The 17520-nt window shown below is 40.8% G+C and overlaps 1 protein-coding gene across 1 annotated transcript; it reads left to right on the top strand.

The window, feature by feature from the left end:
* Positions 1-780: 780 nt before the first annotated feature.
* CRNKL1 (crooked neck pre-mRNA splicing factor 1) lies at positions 781-17520 on the top strand. Its single transcript, XM_016211974.2, has 14 exons — positions 781-879; positions 2524-2676; positions 3508-3599; positions 4436-4594; positions 5978-6144; positions 8089-8267; positions 9426-9596; positions 11032-11223; positions 11919-11978; positions 12728-12808; positions 13592-13831; positions 15022-15123; positions 15572-15820; positions 16757-17520. The coding sequence occupies exons 1-14, from the start codon at positions 829-831 to the stop codon at positions 16919-16921; spliced, it is 2061 nt and encodes a 686-aa protein (XP_016067460.1). The 5' UTR covers positions 781-828; the 3' UTR covers positions 16922-17520.

Genomic DNA, 17520 nt, shown 5'->3' with positions numbered 1-17520 from the left:
TTTCTGTTTTTGAAGGCACGTCAAGAATTATAGCAGCTAACATTTACTGAGCGCTACATTTTCTCTTTAATTCTACTGAAATAAAGACATGGAGGCCGCGAGAATATATGTAATTAAAGGACACTAGGAGAATTTAAACATTTGTTTATCTGACAACAAGGCTGGCTGGTTTGCTAGTCTGTTGATTTATTTTTTTATTTTGTATTATCTGGCTTTAAAATACCTTCCGTTATTTAAAATAAATTCTTAATAATTTTGTAGTTAGTTCATTGGGCACTCCTGTCCAGAAACGAAGGGGAGTGGGTCGCAGAAACTACAAAACCTAGAATGCAACGCTGCTCCGGGCTGCCTAGGAGCGCGGCGGCTCGCCCCTTGGCATGCTGGGAATAGTAGTTTTCTGGCCTGCCTCTCTTCCCCCGCCCTGGAGCGTCCAGCTCGGAGTCGGTTCCTGCTCCCCTTGCCGGCGCCCAGGCTGGACAGACCCAGCCGTCGTCGCGCCGTCACCCAGTCCCGGAGACTGACCTGGATGTTCCTGGACGCCCTGGGCCCAGCCCTCGCGCCCCTGCCGGGAAGGCCAGCTGTCTCCTCCTCGCCCGCTGCTCCGGGACGCCGCGCTCCACACAGGGCTCGGAGAAGGAGGACGCGCAGCCTGGTTACCACAGAAACGGCGCTGCCTCGGTCCCGGCGTAAGCTAGAGGTCAAAGGTGAAAGCCAGTTTTGCTTCCGGTTCCGGGATCCAGCTTGTAGTCAGAAAGTTTGGAGGCGTCGGCGAGGCTTTGGGGCCGGTGTTTGGGGTTCAGGGTTCGCAGGAGGTCTTCTGCTGCAGCCATGGCGGCCTCCACCGCGGCCGGGAAGCAGAGAATTCCCAAGGTGGCCAAGGTAGGCGGCAGCGAGGGGCCTCGTGGGAAGGGCCCGGCGAGAGGGGCTCGCCCCGGGGGTGCCCGCGGCGGGAGAGTGTCGTCCGAGGTGGCAGGCTCGCCCCGCGCGCGGCTGCGGGCCATCCGCAGGGAGGGGGGTAGCCGGGAGGGGGGTGCAAGCTCCTGTCGCCCCGCAGCCCCGCCCGCACGTCGGCGGGGCCTGCGTCCCGGGAAGGTGTTTCTGCTGGGGGGTCGGGGGAAGAGATGGGTCGCTCGGCGGAGGTGACTGAGCCGGGCGCGGGGCGCGGGGCGCTGCACTGCTGCCGGCGACGAGCGGCACACACGGGAGACTCGTGTGCAAGGGCAGCCCTGCCGGGTGCTCCTGAGGCGGAGCAGACTGTGCAGTGGGAGAGGGGGGCTCCTAGGAGAGGGTCTCCGGGGGAAGCCCGGCCGAGGAAGTGACGTTTCGGCCGGGACTCGAAGGCTGGAGGGGTCAGTCCAGCTGAGACAGGGAAGGAGGAGAGCAGATGACGGCAGTTGTGCAGCGGTATAATTTAAGTTACAGTTTATGTTAATTAAGCAATAGATTTGATGTCTGATCTTCCCTTCGGTGGCTGATCCCAAATGTTTAGTATGTAACAGGCTTTGCCTTAAGCCTTTACAGATACTCTCCTTCCAGTCTGTTTCTCCAGCCCAGGTGACACTCTTGAGCCTGTTCTTTACGTGTCTATTTAGATGACTTCTGGAGATAATGCATATGAAGCATGTAGCACAGTGTCTAGTACTTAATGCTCATTAGGTATGAGCTATTATTATCACCATCATCATTTTACAGCACTAAATAATGAGTATTTCTTATAATTCCATAAACTTTTTGGGGGGCAGCGCTGGTCCATTCGAAATAATGTGAGCTGCATATGTGATTTAAGTTGTCTCATAGAGACATAACAAAGTCAAAACAGGTGACATTCACTTTAATTATGTATTTTATTTAGTAACTGAGTGTGTCCAAGATATCGTTATTTCAACCTGTAATCAATATAAGAAATTTAATTAGGTAGTTTGTTCTTTTTTCATACGAAGTCTTCAAAACCCACTGTGTATTTTACACTTACAGCCCATCTCAATTTGGACTCACTACATGTGGCTCATGGCTATCGTATTGGACTGCACAGCTCTAAGACCTCCAGAAGCTTATATTCTAATGATGGCAACTTACCGAATATTGTCTTGGACTTGAAATGCCATGAAAAATCAAGTGCAGTTACCCACCTGGGGCCTTATCATCTACCTGGGGCCTAACTTGAAGAATTCTGTAATTAGAGATTGTAATGCTAGATAAGATACGGTATGCATCTTGTTAAACGAAACCTCTGGTGAGAGTTTTACCTAGGCTGCCTCAGAGTTTTTTATTCAACTAATCTAAAAGGGAAAACTTGTTATTTTGCTACCCTTTCTCCTGAGACTTTTATTTATGGCTTGTTAGTAGCTATCATGCATAAGACAGAACACATCTTTTGCTGTTTAGTTGTACAGAGAAATGGGAATATGTCATACAAAGAGCGCATCTTGTGATAATATATATAAAGTGTGCATCCTAAAAAAATGTTTGTTAATCCCTGTGTGAAGAACATCTCCTAAAAATGGAAATGTCTTGTCCTAAAAGGTAAAAAACAAAGCCCCAGCTGAAGTACAGATCACTGCGGAACAACTTTTAAGAGAAGCTAAAGAAAGAGAGCTTGAGCTTCTTCCACCTCCGCCTCAACAGAAGATCACAGATGAAGAAGAGTTAAATGATTACAAACTCAGGAAAAGGAAGGTCAGTCGATGCGATGTCTTTCAATGTGTTAATATTGTTAAGGATTTATATAGGTCAGCGTTTGAAAAGTTCCCATTGTTGACAGACTACAAGATGAGGTTAGCGTTTCTAGCCACATAAATTATGTAACTTCTGGTTGCCAGATAACTGCATTTTGTTGAACTTTATGAAATATGCCATGAGTTGTCTGTTTTAGAGTATAAAGAAATTAAGTGCACCAGAGACATAATTTTTGGTGCTCAACCACAGATGGGTAGAAGTTTAACAGGTGAACAACTGACAGCTGGAAGAGAGTGGACTTAGCAAGACTGTGTTATATGCATTTCTGTCTGTACCACCCCTTGTGTTGAATTAAGACATAGGAAAGAGCCATGAGAGGTCTGGGGCTCTGGTCTGACCTCCTCACTCTAGAATGTGGGGTTATTTTAAACCACTAATTCTGTTGTGCCTACTTATCAGTTGTCCTCGAGTTATGTATGAAATTCTGTGACATTACCAAAAAGACATTACCAGAAACATTTTCTTGTTAGGAGCAAGTAGGGTTATATTACAGTATCAGTTAGTTGTTATGGGCAATAAGAGAAAATACCAGCAATTCTGCTAATAATTCTTTATATGTAAAGTTTTCCTCATGTTTGCATGTAAGACTTTAAAGAAACACCTGTGATTGTAATCTTCTGTAGTGGGTTTCTTATTTCTCAAGGATTCCAGGATGTAATTTCTCTTAAATAACAACAAAATGAGTAACTGTTTCAGTACAGGATTAATAGAAAAGGGATGATATCATTTTTAGTTATTTTCTCTTTAATTTGACCCTTTTTGCCTTCCCAGACTTTTGAAGATAACATAAGAAAAAACAGGACTGTGATTAGTAACTGGATAAAATACGCACAATGGGAAGAGAGTCTGAAGGAAATTCAAAGGTAAAATTGCTAAGCATGTAATTTTGTACATAAAGATGTCGTAAGCTAACAGATACAAAAAAAATAGAAAAACTTAAAGTACAAGTAAAAGATTGTGTGTCTGTTAGTAATTTTCAAAGTTTGTTCTATAGAACCCTGGGGTTCCTTTGAGGAGCCTCAGGGACCCTGTGGTAGGCTAATCCTGGGAGATGCAGAGCAGGAGTTTCTACAGGTGGGTCTCACCACCAGCACCCACCGTACAGCAAGAGAGGTGCCGTTTCATCTGCTTTCTCTATATTGGGATTTTTAAAAATAAGATTTGTTCCACTGAAAACAAGTGGCCAATAAGATTAAAGTCATGACATGGCCCCTTTCTGTTGTTCAGCCTTTCTGCACGCTCCCAACATACCCCCTGCCTCAACTGTGCCTGCGTACTTGCCACTCCCTGAACACATCATGTCTCCCTACTGTTACACTTTGCTGTTCTCTCTGCCTGGAATGAGTGCCCCTCCCCACCCACCTTGGCCTCTGGGACTTGCCTCAAGTCCCACATTTGTTCTCAGTTCTGGAGTTAGGCTACCACTTAACCTTTTTCACCAGACATCTTTTCCTCTGCTTCTTTGTACAAATCTTGACTATGATGTTTATTGCATTGCATTGTAATTACATGCATGTCTGTCTTTCCCTAAGTCTTTGTAAGGTTCCTGAGAATAGCATCATATATATTCACCTTTTTAAGCCCAGAACCTGGCTCATGGTGGACACCTGATAAAACAGCAGGCACTGCAAATAGTTTGAATAGTTGCTACATGTGTTGTATGTGCTCTTTTAATGCCCTCCAAATCTGGCTTCTCAAGGGCTCGATCCATATACGAACGTGCTTTAGATGTGGACTATCGAAATATTACACTCTGGCTGAAATATGCGGAAATGGAAATGAAGAATCGCCAGGTCAACCATGCCCGAAATATCTGGGACCGAGCCATAACAACCCTGCCTCGAGTCAACCAGTTTTGGTAAGTTTCTCATCTAATGAAATGGCTTTTTGTAGACTAGAAAAGTTCCACATTTCTGTACTTATTTCATTTACATATTTGTAATCACATAGATGTATTTAATTTTACACATATAAGTATGTATAAGTGTTTTTGAATGTCTTATAGTCTACTAAGTCATGATCAGTGTATAATAGCTGTGTGACCAAAACTAAAATTTTGATTGCAGTCTTTCATGCATAAGAAAGTTCTTGTTAAACTGAGCAATTTTTAAGAAAAATACTTCTAATGATTCATCCTTTTCAGACTTATATTTTAATAATAAAACATGTTTGATTTAACCTTTAGGGAAAATAAAGTCTTAAATCTTCTTCACATTCAACAAAGTTAGAACTAGAAATTGCCAAAGAACATTTTTTCCCTAAGTAATTTATTTAAGATATTTTTTTATTTTCAATTACAGTTGACATAGAATATTATATTAGTTTCAGGTGTACACCCCAGTGACAAGACATTACATAACTTAATACATGAACATCCCAGTAAACCCTGCACCCATCCAGCACCATGCCTAGTTATTAGAATATTATTGACTATATTCCCAGTGCCGTACTTCACATCCCCACGACTATTTCTATAACTACCCATTTGTACTTCGTAATACCTTCACCTTTTTCACCCAGCCCCCAACCTCCCTTTCCTCCAGCAACCGTCAAAATGTTCCCTGTATCTAACAGAGTCTGTTTTTGTTTTGCTTGTTTGTTTATTTTGTTCTTTAGATTCTGCAAATAAGTGAAATCACATAGTGTTTGTCTTTGTGTGACTTATTTCACTCAGCACCATCCCCTGTAGGTTCATCTACATTGTCACAAATGGCGCAGGGTTTCATTCTTTTTACAGCTGAGTCATACTATATATATATATATATATATATATATATATATATATATATATACAAACACACACACACACACTCTGAGTCATACATACTACACTGTATATGTGCAACACATATGTAGCCACTCACCTATTGATGGACAATTAGGTAGCTTCCATATCTTGGCTATTATAAATAATGCAGCAATAAACATATGGGTGGGTGTCTTTTCAAATTAGTGTTTTGGGTTTCTTCAGATAAGTACCCAGAAGTGGAATTGCTGGTTCCTACTTTTCTCTTGTTATAGAGTCTTTGATTTAAAGTCTGTTTTGTTTAGTATAAATATTAATACCCCAGCTTTTCTTTTTTTGTTTCCATTTTTATGAAGAATCTTTTTCCATCCCTTTACTTTCGGTCTGTGTGTGTCTTCTGATCTGAAGTAAATCTCTTGTAAGCAGCATATGTGTGGTTCTTACTTTCTTATCCGTTCAGCCACCTAAGTCATTTTGACCGTGATTTTGTTAAAGGTACAAATACACTTACATGGAGGAGATGCTGGGAAACGTTGCTGGTGCCCGGCAGGTGTTTGAGCGCTGGATGGAATGGCAGCCTGAGGAGCAAGCCTGGCACTCCTACATCAACTTCGAGCTGCGATACAAAGAAGTGGATCGGGCCCGCACCATTTACGAACGATATATCCTTTGGACAGGCCTGAGTGGTGCCATACTGTCCTGGTGCTGCTTCTCCCATGGAAATGTAGTAGTGGTCAGGACATGTCATTAATGTTGGCCTAGAAGTCAAGGAGGCAGATTTCATCTTCTTCATAAGCTACATAGATATTTTCTAGGGACTTAGGTTGGTCAGGAACAAAGTTTGTGGTCTGGGTAATTGTTCGAGTTTTTTCCAGTGAGACTTTGGATTTGTTTATATATTGACAATAATGCTATGGTTCCTTGTGGAAAATGATGCACTAAGGCCCTGGCTGTTGTAGCCAGGCCTATTTTTCTAGGGTTTAAGTTGGTCATTAGCACCATTACTGGAGTCCATCCAGAGGTTTACTGTTTACTAATGATGTGATCCCAATGAGTCATTTAATTCCTTTGAGCCTTAGTGCCCATCTTTAAAATAAGAATAAAGGTTTGTACTATGGGCTGGTTGTAAAGATTATATGGTAACATGTGAAAGCACTCTTAGTAGCTGAAGTAGTCAATCCTCATTATTCACTGTTTCCATATTTGTGAATTCTACTTGCTAAAATTTATTTGTAACCCCAAAGTCAGTAATTGTGGCACTTTCACAGTTATTTTCAAGCAAGCACAGAGTGATGAAAAATTTGAATCACCCAAGGCATATGGTCGCAGCTGAGGTGACAGTCTGCCTTGTCTCTGCTGTGATACAGAGATGATCAGAGGATGGAGACTGGAGATGGGATAAGACAGTGCAGTGTAGTGCAAGCAGCTCTGGCTCTGGGGCTAGTTGGACGTGTTTGAATCCCTTTTCTGGCTCTGGTTTGTGAGCAGCCTCTAGCAAGTCATTAATACATCTAAACCTTGTTTTTTCTGTTACAAAATATCAAAAATAGAATCCAAGGATTAGTAGTTTTTTAGGATTTAAGATTATAATCTATATGAGATATGTTTATACATATTTTCCCTAGGAGCAGTGATTTGGTATTCGCTAACCAAGTAGTCACAGTGGCTTCATGGGACATAACTAACACAAATAATGAGAATTAACTTTATTGTGCAATTTTAAAATCTCAATTACCTCTACTCATTTTAATATTAGTTTAACAAAAGCTTTTATAACACTTGCTGTGTGTCAGGCATTGTTCTAAGCACTTTACAAATATTGTTATTTAATCCTCATGACAGCCCTGTGATACAGGAACTACTCCGTTCTACAAATGTGGAAACTGAGGCAAGAGATGAAGTAGCTTGACCAGGGTCTCTCAGGTAGTGGTGGAGGTAGCATTTGAAGCCAGTAGCAGCTTCAGAGCCAGTGCTCTTGACATCATTGCCATATTTGGATGCATTACTAATGGAAATTAATGATTTTCTCAAGGAAGGCAGATTAAAAAATAGACATATCCTATTAAGAAATAAAATGGTCGTTCAAAACTTTCTCTCTTAGGTCTAGTTAGTTTTCTTTTTGTGACTTTTTTTTCTTAATCACTAATTCAAATACTAATGCTATTGAGTATATAGTGTAATAAATGCCATGTATTAAGCATGTTCTTTTGGCCAGAAACAGCTAAGAGCTTTACATACATTTTTTCATTTAAAGAGCAATCATCCAGTGTGTTCGATGTTATTTTTCTCTGTGTACAGATGATAAAACTGAGGTTTAGACAAGTTAAATGATTGTCCAGGTCCCACTGCTAGTAACTAGGATTCACCTTTGCATGGCTCCAAACTCCTGTTTGTGCCACTACTAAAATATTGAGTAAGCAGTGAAGGAAGACACAGCCCCCTCACCGAGGTGACAGTTTAGTGGTTCTCCACCCTTGTGCGTGTTTTATCACCCCCATAGTCTTAGGACGTATTGTTGTGCTAAGTGGGTTTTGGTGTTGGGTCTTGTTTGCTGGCTTGTTTTTAAATCATGTTGTCTCGCTAGTATTTCTTTAATTCCCCTGTACTTGTACTCGTGCACCCCGATGTTAAGAATTGGATCAAGTATGCCCGCTTTGAAGAAAAGCATGCTTATTTTGCCCACGCTCGAAAAGTGTACGAGAGAGCTGTTGAATTTTTTGGAGATGAACATATGGATGAACGCCTTTATGTTGCCTTTGCCAAATTTGAAGAAAATCAGAAAGAAGTAAGTAAACTTCACTCAATTACATTGTAAAACAGCCTAGAAGACATTTCTTGTCGCATCAAGTTCATTTCCATTTTTATTCACTTATTATTGGAGAAAATGTTTTCAAAATACAAAAACATTTCTCAAAGAAAACAGCTTGCATTTGTGACTAAGCTGCAGATTGGGAGCTGAGTGATTATAGATTGTATCATATCTGTCTTAATTTTGTTGTGTTTTGCTTGAAAATTAAGCCTTTAAATCTGGAGTGAAAATATTATCTATAAATTGAGAATGAGTCACTTGGTATCCTGATTAGAATTTTACAGGTAATAAACCTGGGAAACAAAAAGCCCTCAGAACTGAGGATAGAATTTGAAATGAAAACAGATTGTCCCACAAGTAAATCAGTTCTTTTCTTCCATAGTATACATGGAAAATAATCCACTTTATTTATTTATTTATTTATTTATTTATTGTTGACTGTATTACAGATATCCTCCATTTCCCCCCCTTTACTCCCTCCACTCAGCTCCTGCCTGAATGCAGGGTCTTACACAGGTCGTAGTAGGGAGTTCAGATTCTATTCTAAGGGCAGTGGGAAGTACTGAAGGGTTTTAGCAGGAGAAAACCTTGGTAGGATATAATTTATATTGTAAGGAGAGCCTCTAGCTCATTTATGGAGATTGTATTTGGGGGGAGGGTAGCAAAAGGAGAGGAGAGGAGACTTGAAACAGTCCAGGGAAGAAACGGACATAGGTTGAAGGAGGATGGGGAGAAGTGAAGGGCTGCTGAAGGGGTAGAAATGGCAGGTCTTGATGCGACAGTGAGCAGGGAATGAAAGGAGAGGAATCAAGGAGGGCTCCAGGAATTTGAGCCTGAGCAAGTGGGAAGACCTGGGTTTGGTGGGGAGAAACAGCAGCTCAGTTTGGGACCTTTTAGACAGATGACACCCAGCTGGCAGTGTCAGGTAGACAGTGCTAAATGTGGTTTTCAAAGGAGAGTGTCAGTACTGCCTGACTGAAATACCTCATCAAAAGGGGGAAGAATCTCATTCTGGACATTCGGAGGCCTCAAGATCTAACTTACAAGTCATGATTTATGTCATAACTACTTTCCTGGTCATGACTAGAAAGAATGTTGTGTAATGGGAGATAAAACCATCCTGTCTGCTTTTAGTTTGAAAGGGTACGCGTGATTTACAAGTATGCCCTGGACAGAATTTCAAAACAAGAGGCTCAAGAACTCTTTAAAAATTATACCATCTTTGAGAAGAAGTTCGGCGATAGGCGGGGAATTGAAGACATCATTGTGAGCAAACGGAGGTTCCAGTATGAAGAAGAAGTGAAGGTGAGCGCTGGTGTACGTGCTTAGTTCTGCAAGGACGGTGTGCTGGCCACTACCAGCTACTGTAAATGAACAGCGAGATAGGGCTACCAGTGACTATGCCCTTGACGGTGTGTTGCAACAAATGGACAGCTATTCAGGTAGATCGGAGTACTTGAGGCTGAGAGAAAAGGCAAGCAAACAGCACTTGGAATTGCTCTGCCACTCACGTGTTGAAAGTCACTTTGATGGCTATAGAAATGGAGCAAAATAAATCTGGAATCCATTTGAGCTTATTTTTTTAAAGAAGGTGGAAGAGTCAGGGATTGATCAAAAATAAAAAACACACCAGTTTTTATACATTACGTTTTAGTTTAACTGCTTGAATGAAAGACTATTGTAGATATGGTTCTATTCTCATCTCTTTACCTGTAATGTACTATTTTGATTTGAATTTAAAGACTAGCATTTTCAAGGTACCTACAAAAGGATTAAGTCTAGTGTTAAATGAGGTCAGTAAGATATGGTCAAGATAAATTACTATTGAAAAGTCAGGTTTCACAGTTGTGAGCATGGTTTAATTCTATTGTAATTTTAAATCTAGGTGCAATGACATATAGTCACATATATAAACAAATACATTTACAAAAATAGGCATCTAATTATTGAGTAATTGTCTTGGGGGTAGTTATGCAAAGGGCCTTGCTGTGGGACACCTGGCTAATAATCTGTCCTCTATACAGTAGTTCCCCCCACCCCCTCTGAGGTTTCGCTTTCCACTGTTTTAATTACCCACACTCAATTGTGGTCCAAAAATATTAAGTGGAAAATTCCAGAAATAAATAATTCACAAGATTTAAATTGTGCACTGTTCTGCATAGTGCAATGAAATCTCAAGCCACCCCATTCCATTCTGCCTGGAACATGAATAATCCCTTTGTTCAGTCTCCACACTGTACACTACCCACCTGTTAGCCACTTGGTAGCAGTCTTGGTTATCAGATAACTATCACAGTATCGCAGTGCTTGTGTTCATGTAGCCCTTATTTTACTTAGTAATTGCCCTAAAGCATAATAGTAGTTTAAGTTTTATCATAGATATGTATGTATAAGAAAAAACATAGTGTATATATATATATATATATATATATATATGTGTGTGTGTAACATATTTAACATAAAACTGTGTGAATGGTTCAGCACTGTCTATGGTTTTGGGCATCCACTGGGGTCTTGGAACGTATCTCCTACAGGTAAGGGGGCCTACTGTATTCCTTATTCTTTCCTATTATAAAATCTCAGGAATGTTATATTTTTAAATGAGATAGCATGTAAAATCTAGAGAAAAAGTTGCTAAAATATAGAAAGTCAGTCTGGTGCCCCTTTCATTCAGCTCACATAGTCCAGCAAGTATAGCTCTTGGTTTTGTTTTCATGTGTTAAACTTACTGTCTTTCTAGGCTAATCCACACAATTACGATGCCTGGTTTGATTACCTGCGATTGGTGGAAAGTGATGCGGAAGCAGAAACTGTACGGGAAGTCTATGAAAGAGCTATTGCCAATGTCCCGCCCATTCAGGAGAAGAGACACTGGAAGCGCTACATCTATCTTTGGGTCAACTATGCCCTCTATGAAGAACTGGAGGCAAAGGTAAGAGGGCGGAGTTGCGTGTCAGCTGTTAGTGATTTCCTTACCCACTGTGCTTAAAGCCCCTTGAAACAGGAATTTAGTTTTAGGTTCCATAGGCCTTCATTTCAGTCATATAGTTATGTATTCTCTCTGTAACATTTTAAATTCTATATCTGTTATGGGCACAGGTGAGGTGATTTTTTGTTTTGTTGTATTTTGTTTTTTAAACCTCGTGGCACAAGAAGATTATCACTTGGAACCAGCCCTTAGTGTAATCATACAGTTTCCTGGGCTTTCTCATTAGCGACCATGGCTAGATTGCATGTCCTTGCTTTTCATAAAGGTCAAGTGGGATTTTCAGAAATTGGTCATATATAAGTTAAGAGACAAAGATTAACTTTCTGCACTGTTGATCTGAGGCCATAAAGCATTTTTGTTTCTTTCTGCTGTCAGGCAAAAAAAACCTTTCTACAGAGAAGCTCTCAGAGTTTGATGGCTCTGTTGTTGGTGATTCTTAAACCACAGTTTGATGGCCAAAGGTAGTTCACACTTTTGGTCATAAATTAGAATCAGGGTTTGAAAATCACAACTTGTGAAAAAATATTCCATGTTGGGGGCTGTCCATTTTTTACTAGTATTAATAAAATTATTAACTAGTAAAATTAGTGTTAGTAACAGACTTCAATATTTTGTGAAAATTTCTTATCCTAATACAGGATCCTGAAAGGACAAGACAGGTGTATCAAGCCTCTTTGGAACTAATTCCTCATAAAAAGGTACATTTGCTCTTAGCGTTCTGTTCCAAAAGTCAAAACCCTGCATCTGTTACTTTTGAAGTAATTCAGTGAAATAATATTTATTGATTGACTATTTCCCTGTAGTAGGCACCATGGAAAACATAAATGAGATGTGCTCTTTGCCTCTGAAAATAGCTTACAGTCTAGTTGAGAGGACAACCTGTGATAAATAAATAATACAGAGAGTAATACAGTAGAAATTCCGAGGATGGGTAATTGGAGTGGGTGGAGCGGGGGAGATGCACATCCAAGAGTACACAGCATGTGCAGGAAACAACAGCAGGTGTCTTTCGGCAGCTGAGTGGGTGTATGCATGCAAGGGTGAACACAAGTGTATTCTGGAAGTGGCTGAGACAGTATCTCTGCCATATTTCCCAGCACAAGGAACAAAGAGGGATGTTGACCGAGTTACCTTCTAGAATAGAGGTGGCATGTTCTGCCCACTCACAAGCATACACACAAAACAAAGCAGATTCTAAGTAGGGGCTGTAGGGCCATGTAATACTATACAGCATCTAGATTACTAGGTGTGTTTTTGTTTGTTTTTTGTAATTTGTGAGAAAAGTATTGTCATCTTTGCTTATAAACAAGAAAATACATTTGTCCTAGCTCTGACATTTTGGAGAAATCTAATTTCCTATGGCATTTTGTTAATTTAAATTTAACGTAATTCAATTTAATTTAAATGAGTCTCTTAAACTAGCTGTTGTTGTGCTTTTGTTTTCTAGTTCACATTTGCCAAAATGTGGTTACTATATGCACAATTTGAAATAAGACAGAAAAATTTACCATTTGCCAGAAGAGCTTTGGTAAGTAAAGAAAGGACTGAGATGCATCACTAAGTTCTGTGAGAAGGAAATTAAAATCTTAGTGCTTATGAGTTGTACAGTTCCTGTCAGCAACAGAAATAGTATGCCTTTAAACACTGAGACATGTTAGAGAACGCATGGCCTTTGAAGGAAGATTGGGTGGTAATGCTTAAATTATTCTATTTCAATATGGGAAACTATAGCTACCAGTTATCAGATCTTTCCTCACACTAGAAAGATCTGCTCTTAGATCAGATCTGATCTTTAATAATCTGATCCTGTGCAAAATTTTTGTTGTATTAAACGCACCTCCCTCTTAGCAGCTGTTGCAAAATTTCTTAATAGGATCAAATACTGTGTTTAATTGTAGCTGTCCTCTGATAAGCTCTCTCACCTGGCCGTGGGCAGCAAAGCAGGGTTCATTCTTTGATCACCTTTTTACTTCTGGGAGACTTTATACATCTGACATCCATATTCCCTAGGAGATCCTGAGAAACTAAGTAAAATCCAAAATAGTTGTTCATAGAATTCTGGAACACTGTCTCCTGCTGAACAGGCACCAGTGGGCACAGGCTCTCTTGACAGCTGAGTGAATTAGAGGGTTTCCTTTGGCCTTTTGTCAAAAACCATCATGAACAGTGTGATATCACAGAAGGAAAGGGTGGCTTGCCTTGTTGACTTGCCAAGGTTCTTGCTCAGCAGAGAACAGTTTCTGGTTGACTATGTCCACGCACAGGTTGAATCCACTAAATTACCACAGCAGTTGGTCATTTTCTTTTCTAGGGAACTTCCATAGGCAAATGTCCAAAGAACAAGTTATTTAAAGGTTACATAGAATTGGAGCTACAGCTTCGAGAATTTGACAGATGCCGGAAGCTTTATGAAAAGTTCCTGGAATTTGGACCTGAAAATTGTACCTCTTGGATTAAATTTGCAGAACTAGAGACAATCCTTGGCGATATCGAGAGAGCCCGTGCAATCTACGAGTTAGCTATCAGCCAGCCACGCTTAGACATGCCGGAGGTAAGGGTCTCAAGTTGAATATAATTTTGCTTTAGATAATCCTCTATTACTTTAGACGACCATCTAAGTGTGCATTTTAGAGCATAAAGAAGATCTAACTTCTAGTCTTTTCCACTCAGATGAGGACTTTTCTGTTTTGGAAATAGAAAAGCCAGGGAAGCAGCCCTCTAGCACAGCAGCACCTCATCATGACACCAGGCTGAACTGGGATATAATGGGTGGGTGACTGGTTCTCTCCCTCCCTTTCTCAAGCAGGAAGCTAAAGGGGATGAGATAGTCAAGGAAACAGGCCACAGGCAACCCATCTGGAGACCAAGGCAGATGGAGGTTGAGACGGCACCTCTTTGGGTTCTCCTGGCACAGTTCCGTGTGGATTGGGCTAGCAGAAGGGGATCTGAGTCAAGCAGGATGTCCCTGGAATTACTGTTGCTGCTGTACTGGAAGTCCTGCCTTTTGCAGGGCCCCAAATCGTCCCTTCAGTATCTAAGCCTGAGCCACAAGGTGGCGCCCAACCACACCTAGAACTAATTTGAATCTAGCGGGAGCCACCAAACTCACTCAGCCATTTTGTTCATCTTGCACTAATATTCCCTTTCCTTTAATGGCTCACTGAGCCCCACTACCGCATTGGGGCAGGGCTTTTGTGTTACTAGTTCCATCTGGTGGCCTCAGCTCCTCCACAGCCTGCCAGCTCCCGGGAGTCCTGACCACATCTTGTTTAGACTTGGGCTCCTGCCAGGCTGTACCTATAGCAGGTGGGAGCTGTGCACTGCGGGCTTCTTGAGCTGAGCTCAGGCATATCAAGAATTTACAGTGGAGGGAAGGACAGTACATACCGGCTAATCTAGGCCTGTTTTCTCCCCGCAAGTTCGATTGTATGTGGTACGATCAGGACAGAACCTGGGAGACTTGGCAAGTTTCCGACTCTTTTTGATAAGTCCAGCATTTGAAAAATTCCGAAGAGAATCCAAGGCCTTTTTTTCCTCATAATGTAGAATTATAGCCAAGTTTATGGCAGCTTGAAAATGCTAATATTACTTATTTATCCACCTGCTATCTGTTCTTTAATTGTTCCTAAAAGTCCTAGGTTCCTGGGTGTCCTCGGCTGGAATGGTAGTTAAGCTGTGCTTTGGATAGGGGCATGTTGCTTCTTCAATGTCAAGGCTGACCTGTTAGGTTGTGTTCCTTAGGTGCTCTGGAAGTCATACATTGATTTTGAAATTGAGCAGGAAGAAACTGAAAGAACACGCAGTCTTTACCGACGATTGCTTCAGCGGACACAGCATGTCAAGGTATTCTGTGCTTTATAGATTCTCTTTGATTTTGCTTGAACCAGCGATCCTGAAGAAATATTTCTATATTTAAGTGTTTTTAAAAATGTATTTATTTTAAATGACTTCCTTGCTTTTAAAGAGAACCTGTTGTCTCAGAGGACGTTGGAATATCAAGCTTATGCCAGGTCAATGTTTATACATGTGAATAGCTTGGACGTTAGGGTTGAATAAAAAGTTAAACTCTTCTCAGGATTTTAAGATTATTTCAGACACCTGATTGGATATAGAAGCAGACTGCTTCAATATATTACTATACTGAAGCATATAGTAAATGTTACAGTCTTTGGAATACAAGAAACAAGCACATTAGTATGTTCCGATGTTATTAATAAGAAATTAGCTTTATTATTACATGATTGTAGCTAGAGGACATGGTTCATTTGGTTCTATAATAATTTTTTTAAAGGTATGGATCAGTTTTGCTCAGTTTGAGTTGTCTTCAGGGAAGGAAGGAAGTTTGTCTAAATGCAGACAAATTTATGAAGAGGCTAACAAAACCATGCGAAACTGTGAAGAAAAGGAAGAGAGACTTATGCTGCTGGAATCCTGGAGGAGCTTTGAAGATGAATTTGGAACTCTGTCAGATAAGGAGAGAGTAGACAAACTCATGCCAGAGAAGGTCAAGAAGAGAAGGAAGGTCCAGGCTGACGATGGGGTAAGAACAGCCGCTGGAGCTGGTTGTCTCATGCTGAATGAGCAGAAATGCTTTCTGACTTAGAAATTTGTACTTTTTAAGTGGCATATGTACAGCTGAGAATAGGAGCAGATACCCAGGGTAGGTGATAGTTGCAGTCTGGCCAGTGCGGAAATAGGGTGTATAGTCCTTCCAGGGTGGAGAATGGCGGAGGGTTGGCAAAGGCTTTGTAGTTGACTCTGGGAATTACATGAAGTGTGATATTTTTGGAGCATTACACAGGAAGTTAGGATGGATGGAAATGGAAATCAACTTTTAGGTAGACCTAATCCAGAGAAGGCTTTGTAGGCTATGGGAAGGCTCTTGTGCACAAATGGGCATGATCCAGTCATTGGCATCTTCTGCAGGCAGACTCAAGGGGCTTAGATTGCAGGAGCACCTCTCAGGAAGCTGCGGTAAACAAAGCAAGTGGTGGTGGAAGCTGGAACTAGAGCCATCTTGAGGAAGTGAAATCAGTGACCCACTGGAGGTGGGGATGTTACGGCAGGGACTTAGAATAATTATGCAGATACATGGCTTTCACTACTGGGTAAATAAATATTAAGTAGATCTTTAAAATGTTTAAATCTTAGACTGCAAGATGGAGTTAGAGACACTGAAATCTCCTTGGTTGACTGTAGAGGAGCTGTGCTTAGATTTTTAGGATTTTTTTCCACCTGGTTTTTAGCTCTCACTGAGCTACACTTGCACCACCACCAATCCACCAGCTCCTTGTCCACTCCCAGTCTTCAAGGCCTGGCCCTTGTTCTTTCTGTAGTCGACTTTGATGTTTTGTCAAATGAAGATCAGTTGAATTTGAACTCTGGGTTTCCAGTGAAAATTCTCCACTTTAAAGTAACTGAAATGTATGTCAGCCAGATTTGCCTATCTTCTGATCATTTTACTTTCTCCCTGTAGTCTGACGCAGGCTGGGAAGAATACTATGATTACATCTTTCCAGAAGATGCTGCCAACCAGCCGAACCTCAAGCTCTTGGCCATGGCCAAACTTTGGAAGAAACAGCAGCAGGAAACGGAGGCTGCCGAGCAAGACCCAGACAGGGACATTGGGAGTGAATCCTGATCTTGTTCATGCTGGTGTTTTATTATTTTTATAAATTAATAGTTTGGAACCCTGTGACTCCTGTAAGTTCTTGTATATTTTATCAGTAATGAACTGATTGAACTCTTTGGCAGCTACTTTTTGAATGATTTTTTTAAATGCTCTTGGGCTAGTTAGGTGGGTGGGGGCTTGTGAGTAAAGGAATTTTTTTAACAGCTGGATTTCTTTGACTGAATCCAAATATTTTTTATCCACACAATGCATTAGGCAATCTAATTGAGGTAACATTTAGTATCGATTTTAGATGGAAATGCAGGCTTCTGAAAGAATTTTTTTCTAGAAGTTTTCAAGTTCTACAGTATCTTTTACAGTGTAGTTTTCTCATGCTTGTCTTTTCATAAAGATATTTTATGTGTTTATCTGAAATCTTTAACTTTTTCATGTCTTCAGAGTCATACTTAGTTCATTCCCAGCTGTCCCACTTAGTGATATATAACTCAACCTTTATTTTCAGTTTCTTCACTCATAAAATGGGCTAATGCTTTGCCAACTCACTTTGAAGATTAAATACAGACTATATATAATGCATAGTAAGTGCTCAATAAAATGTTCATTCCTGG

Source organism: Miniopterus natalensis, chromosome 7, assembly GCF_054644295.1.
Source record: "Miniopterus natalensis isolate mMinNat1 chromosome 7, mMinNat1.hap1, whole genome shotgun sequence".
Lineage (NCBI taxonomy): Eukaryota > Metazoa > Chordata > Mammalia > Chiroptera > Miniopteridae > Miniopterus > Miniopterus natalensis.
Note: the sequence above shows the minus strand (reverse complement) of the source record. Positions and strands in the feature narration are given on the sequence as shown.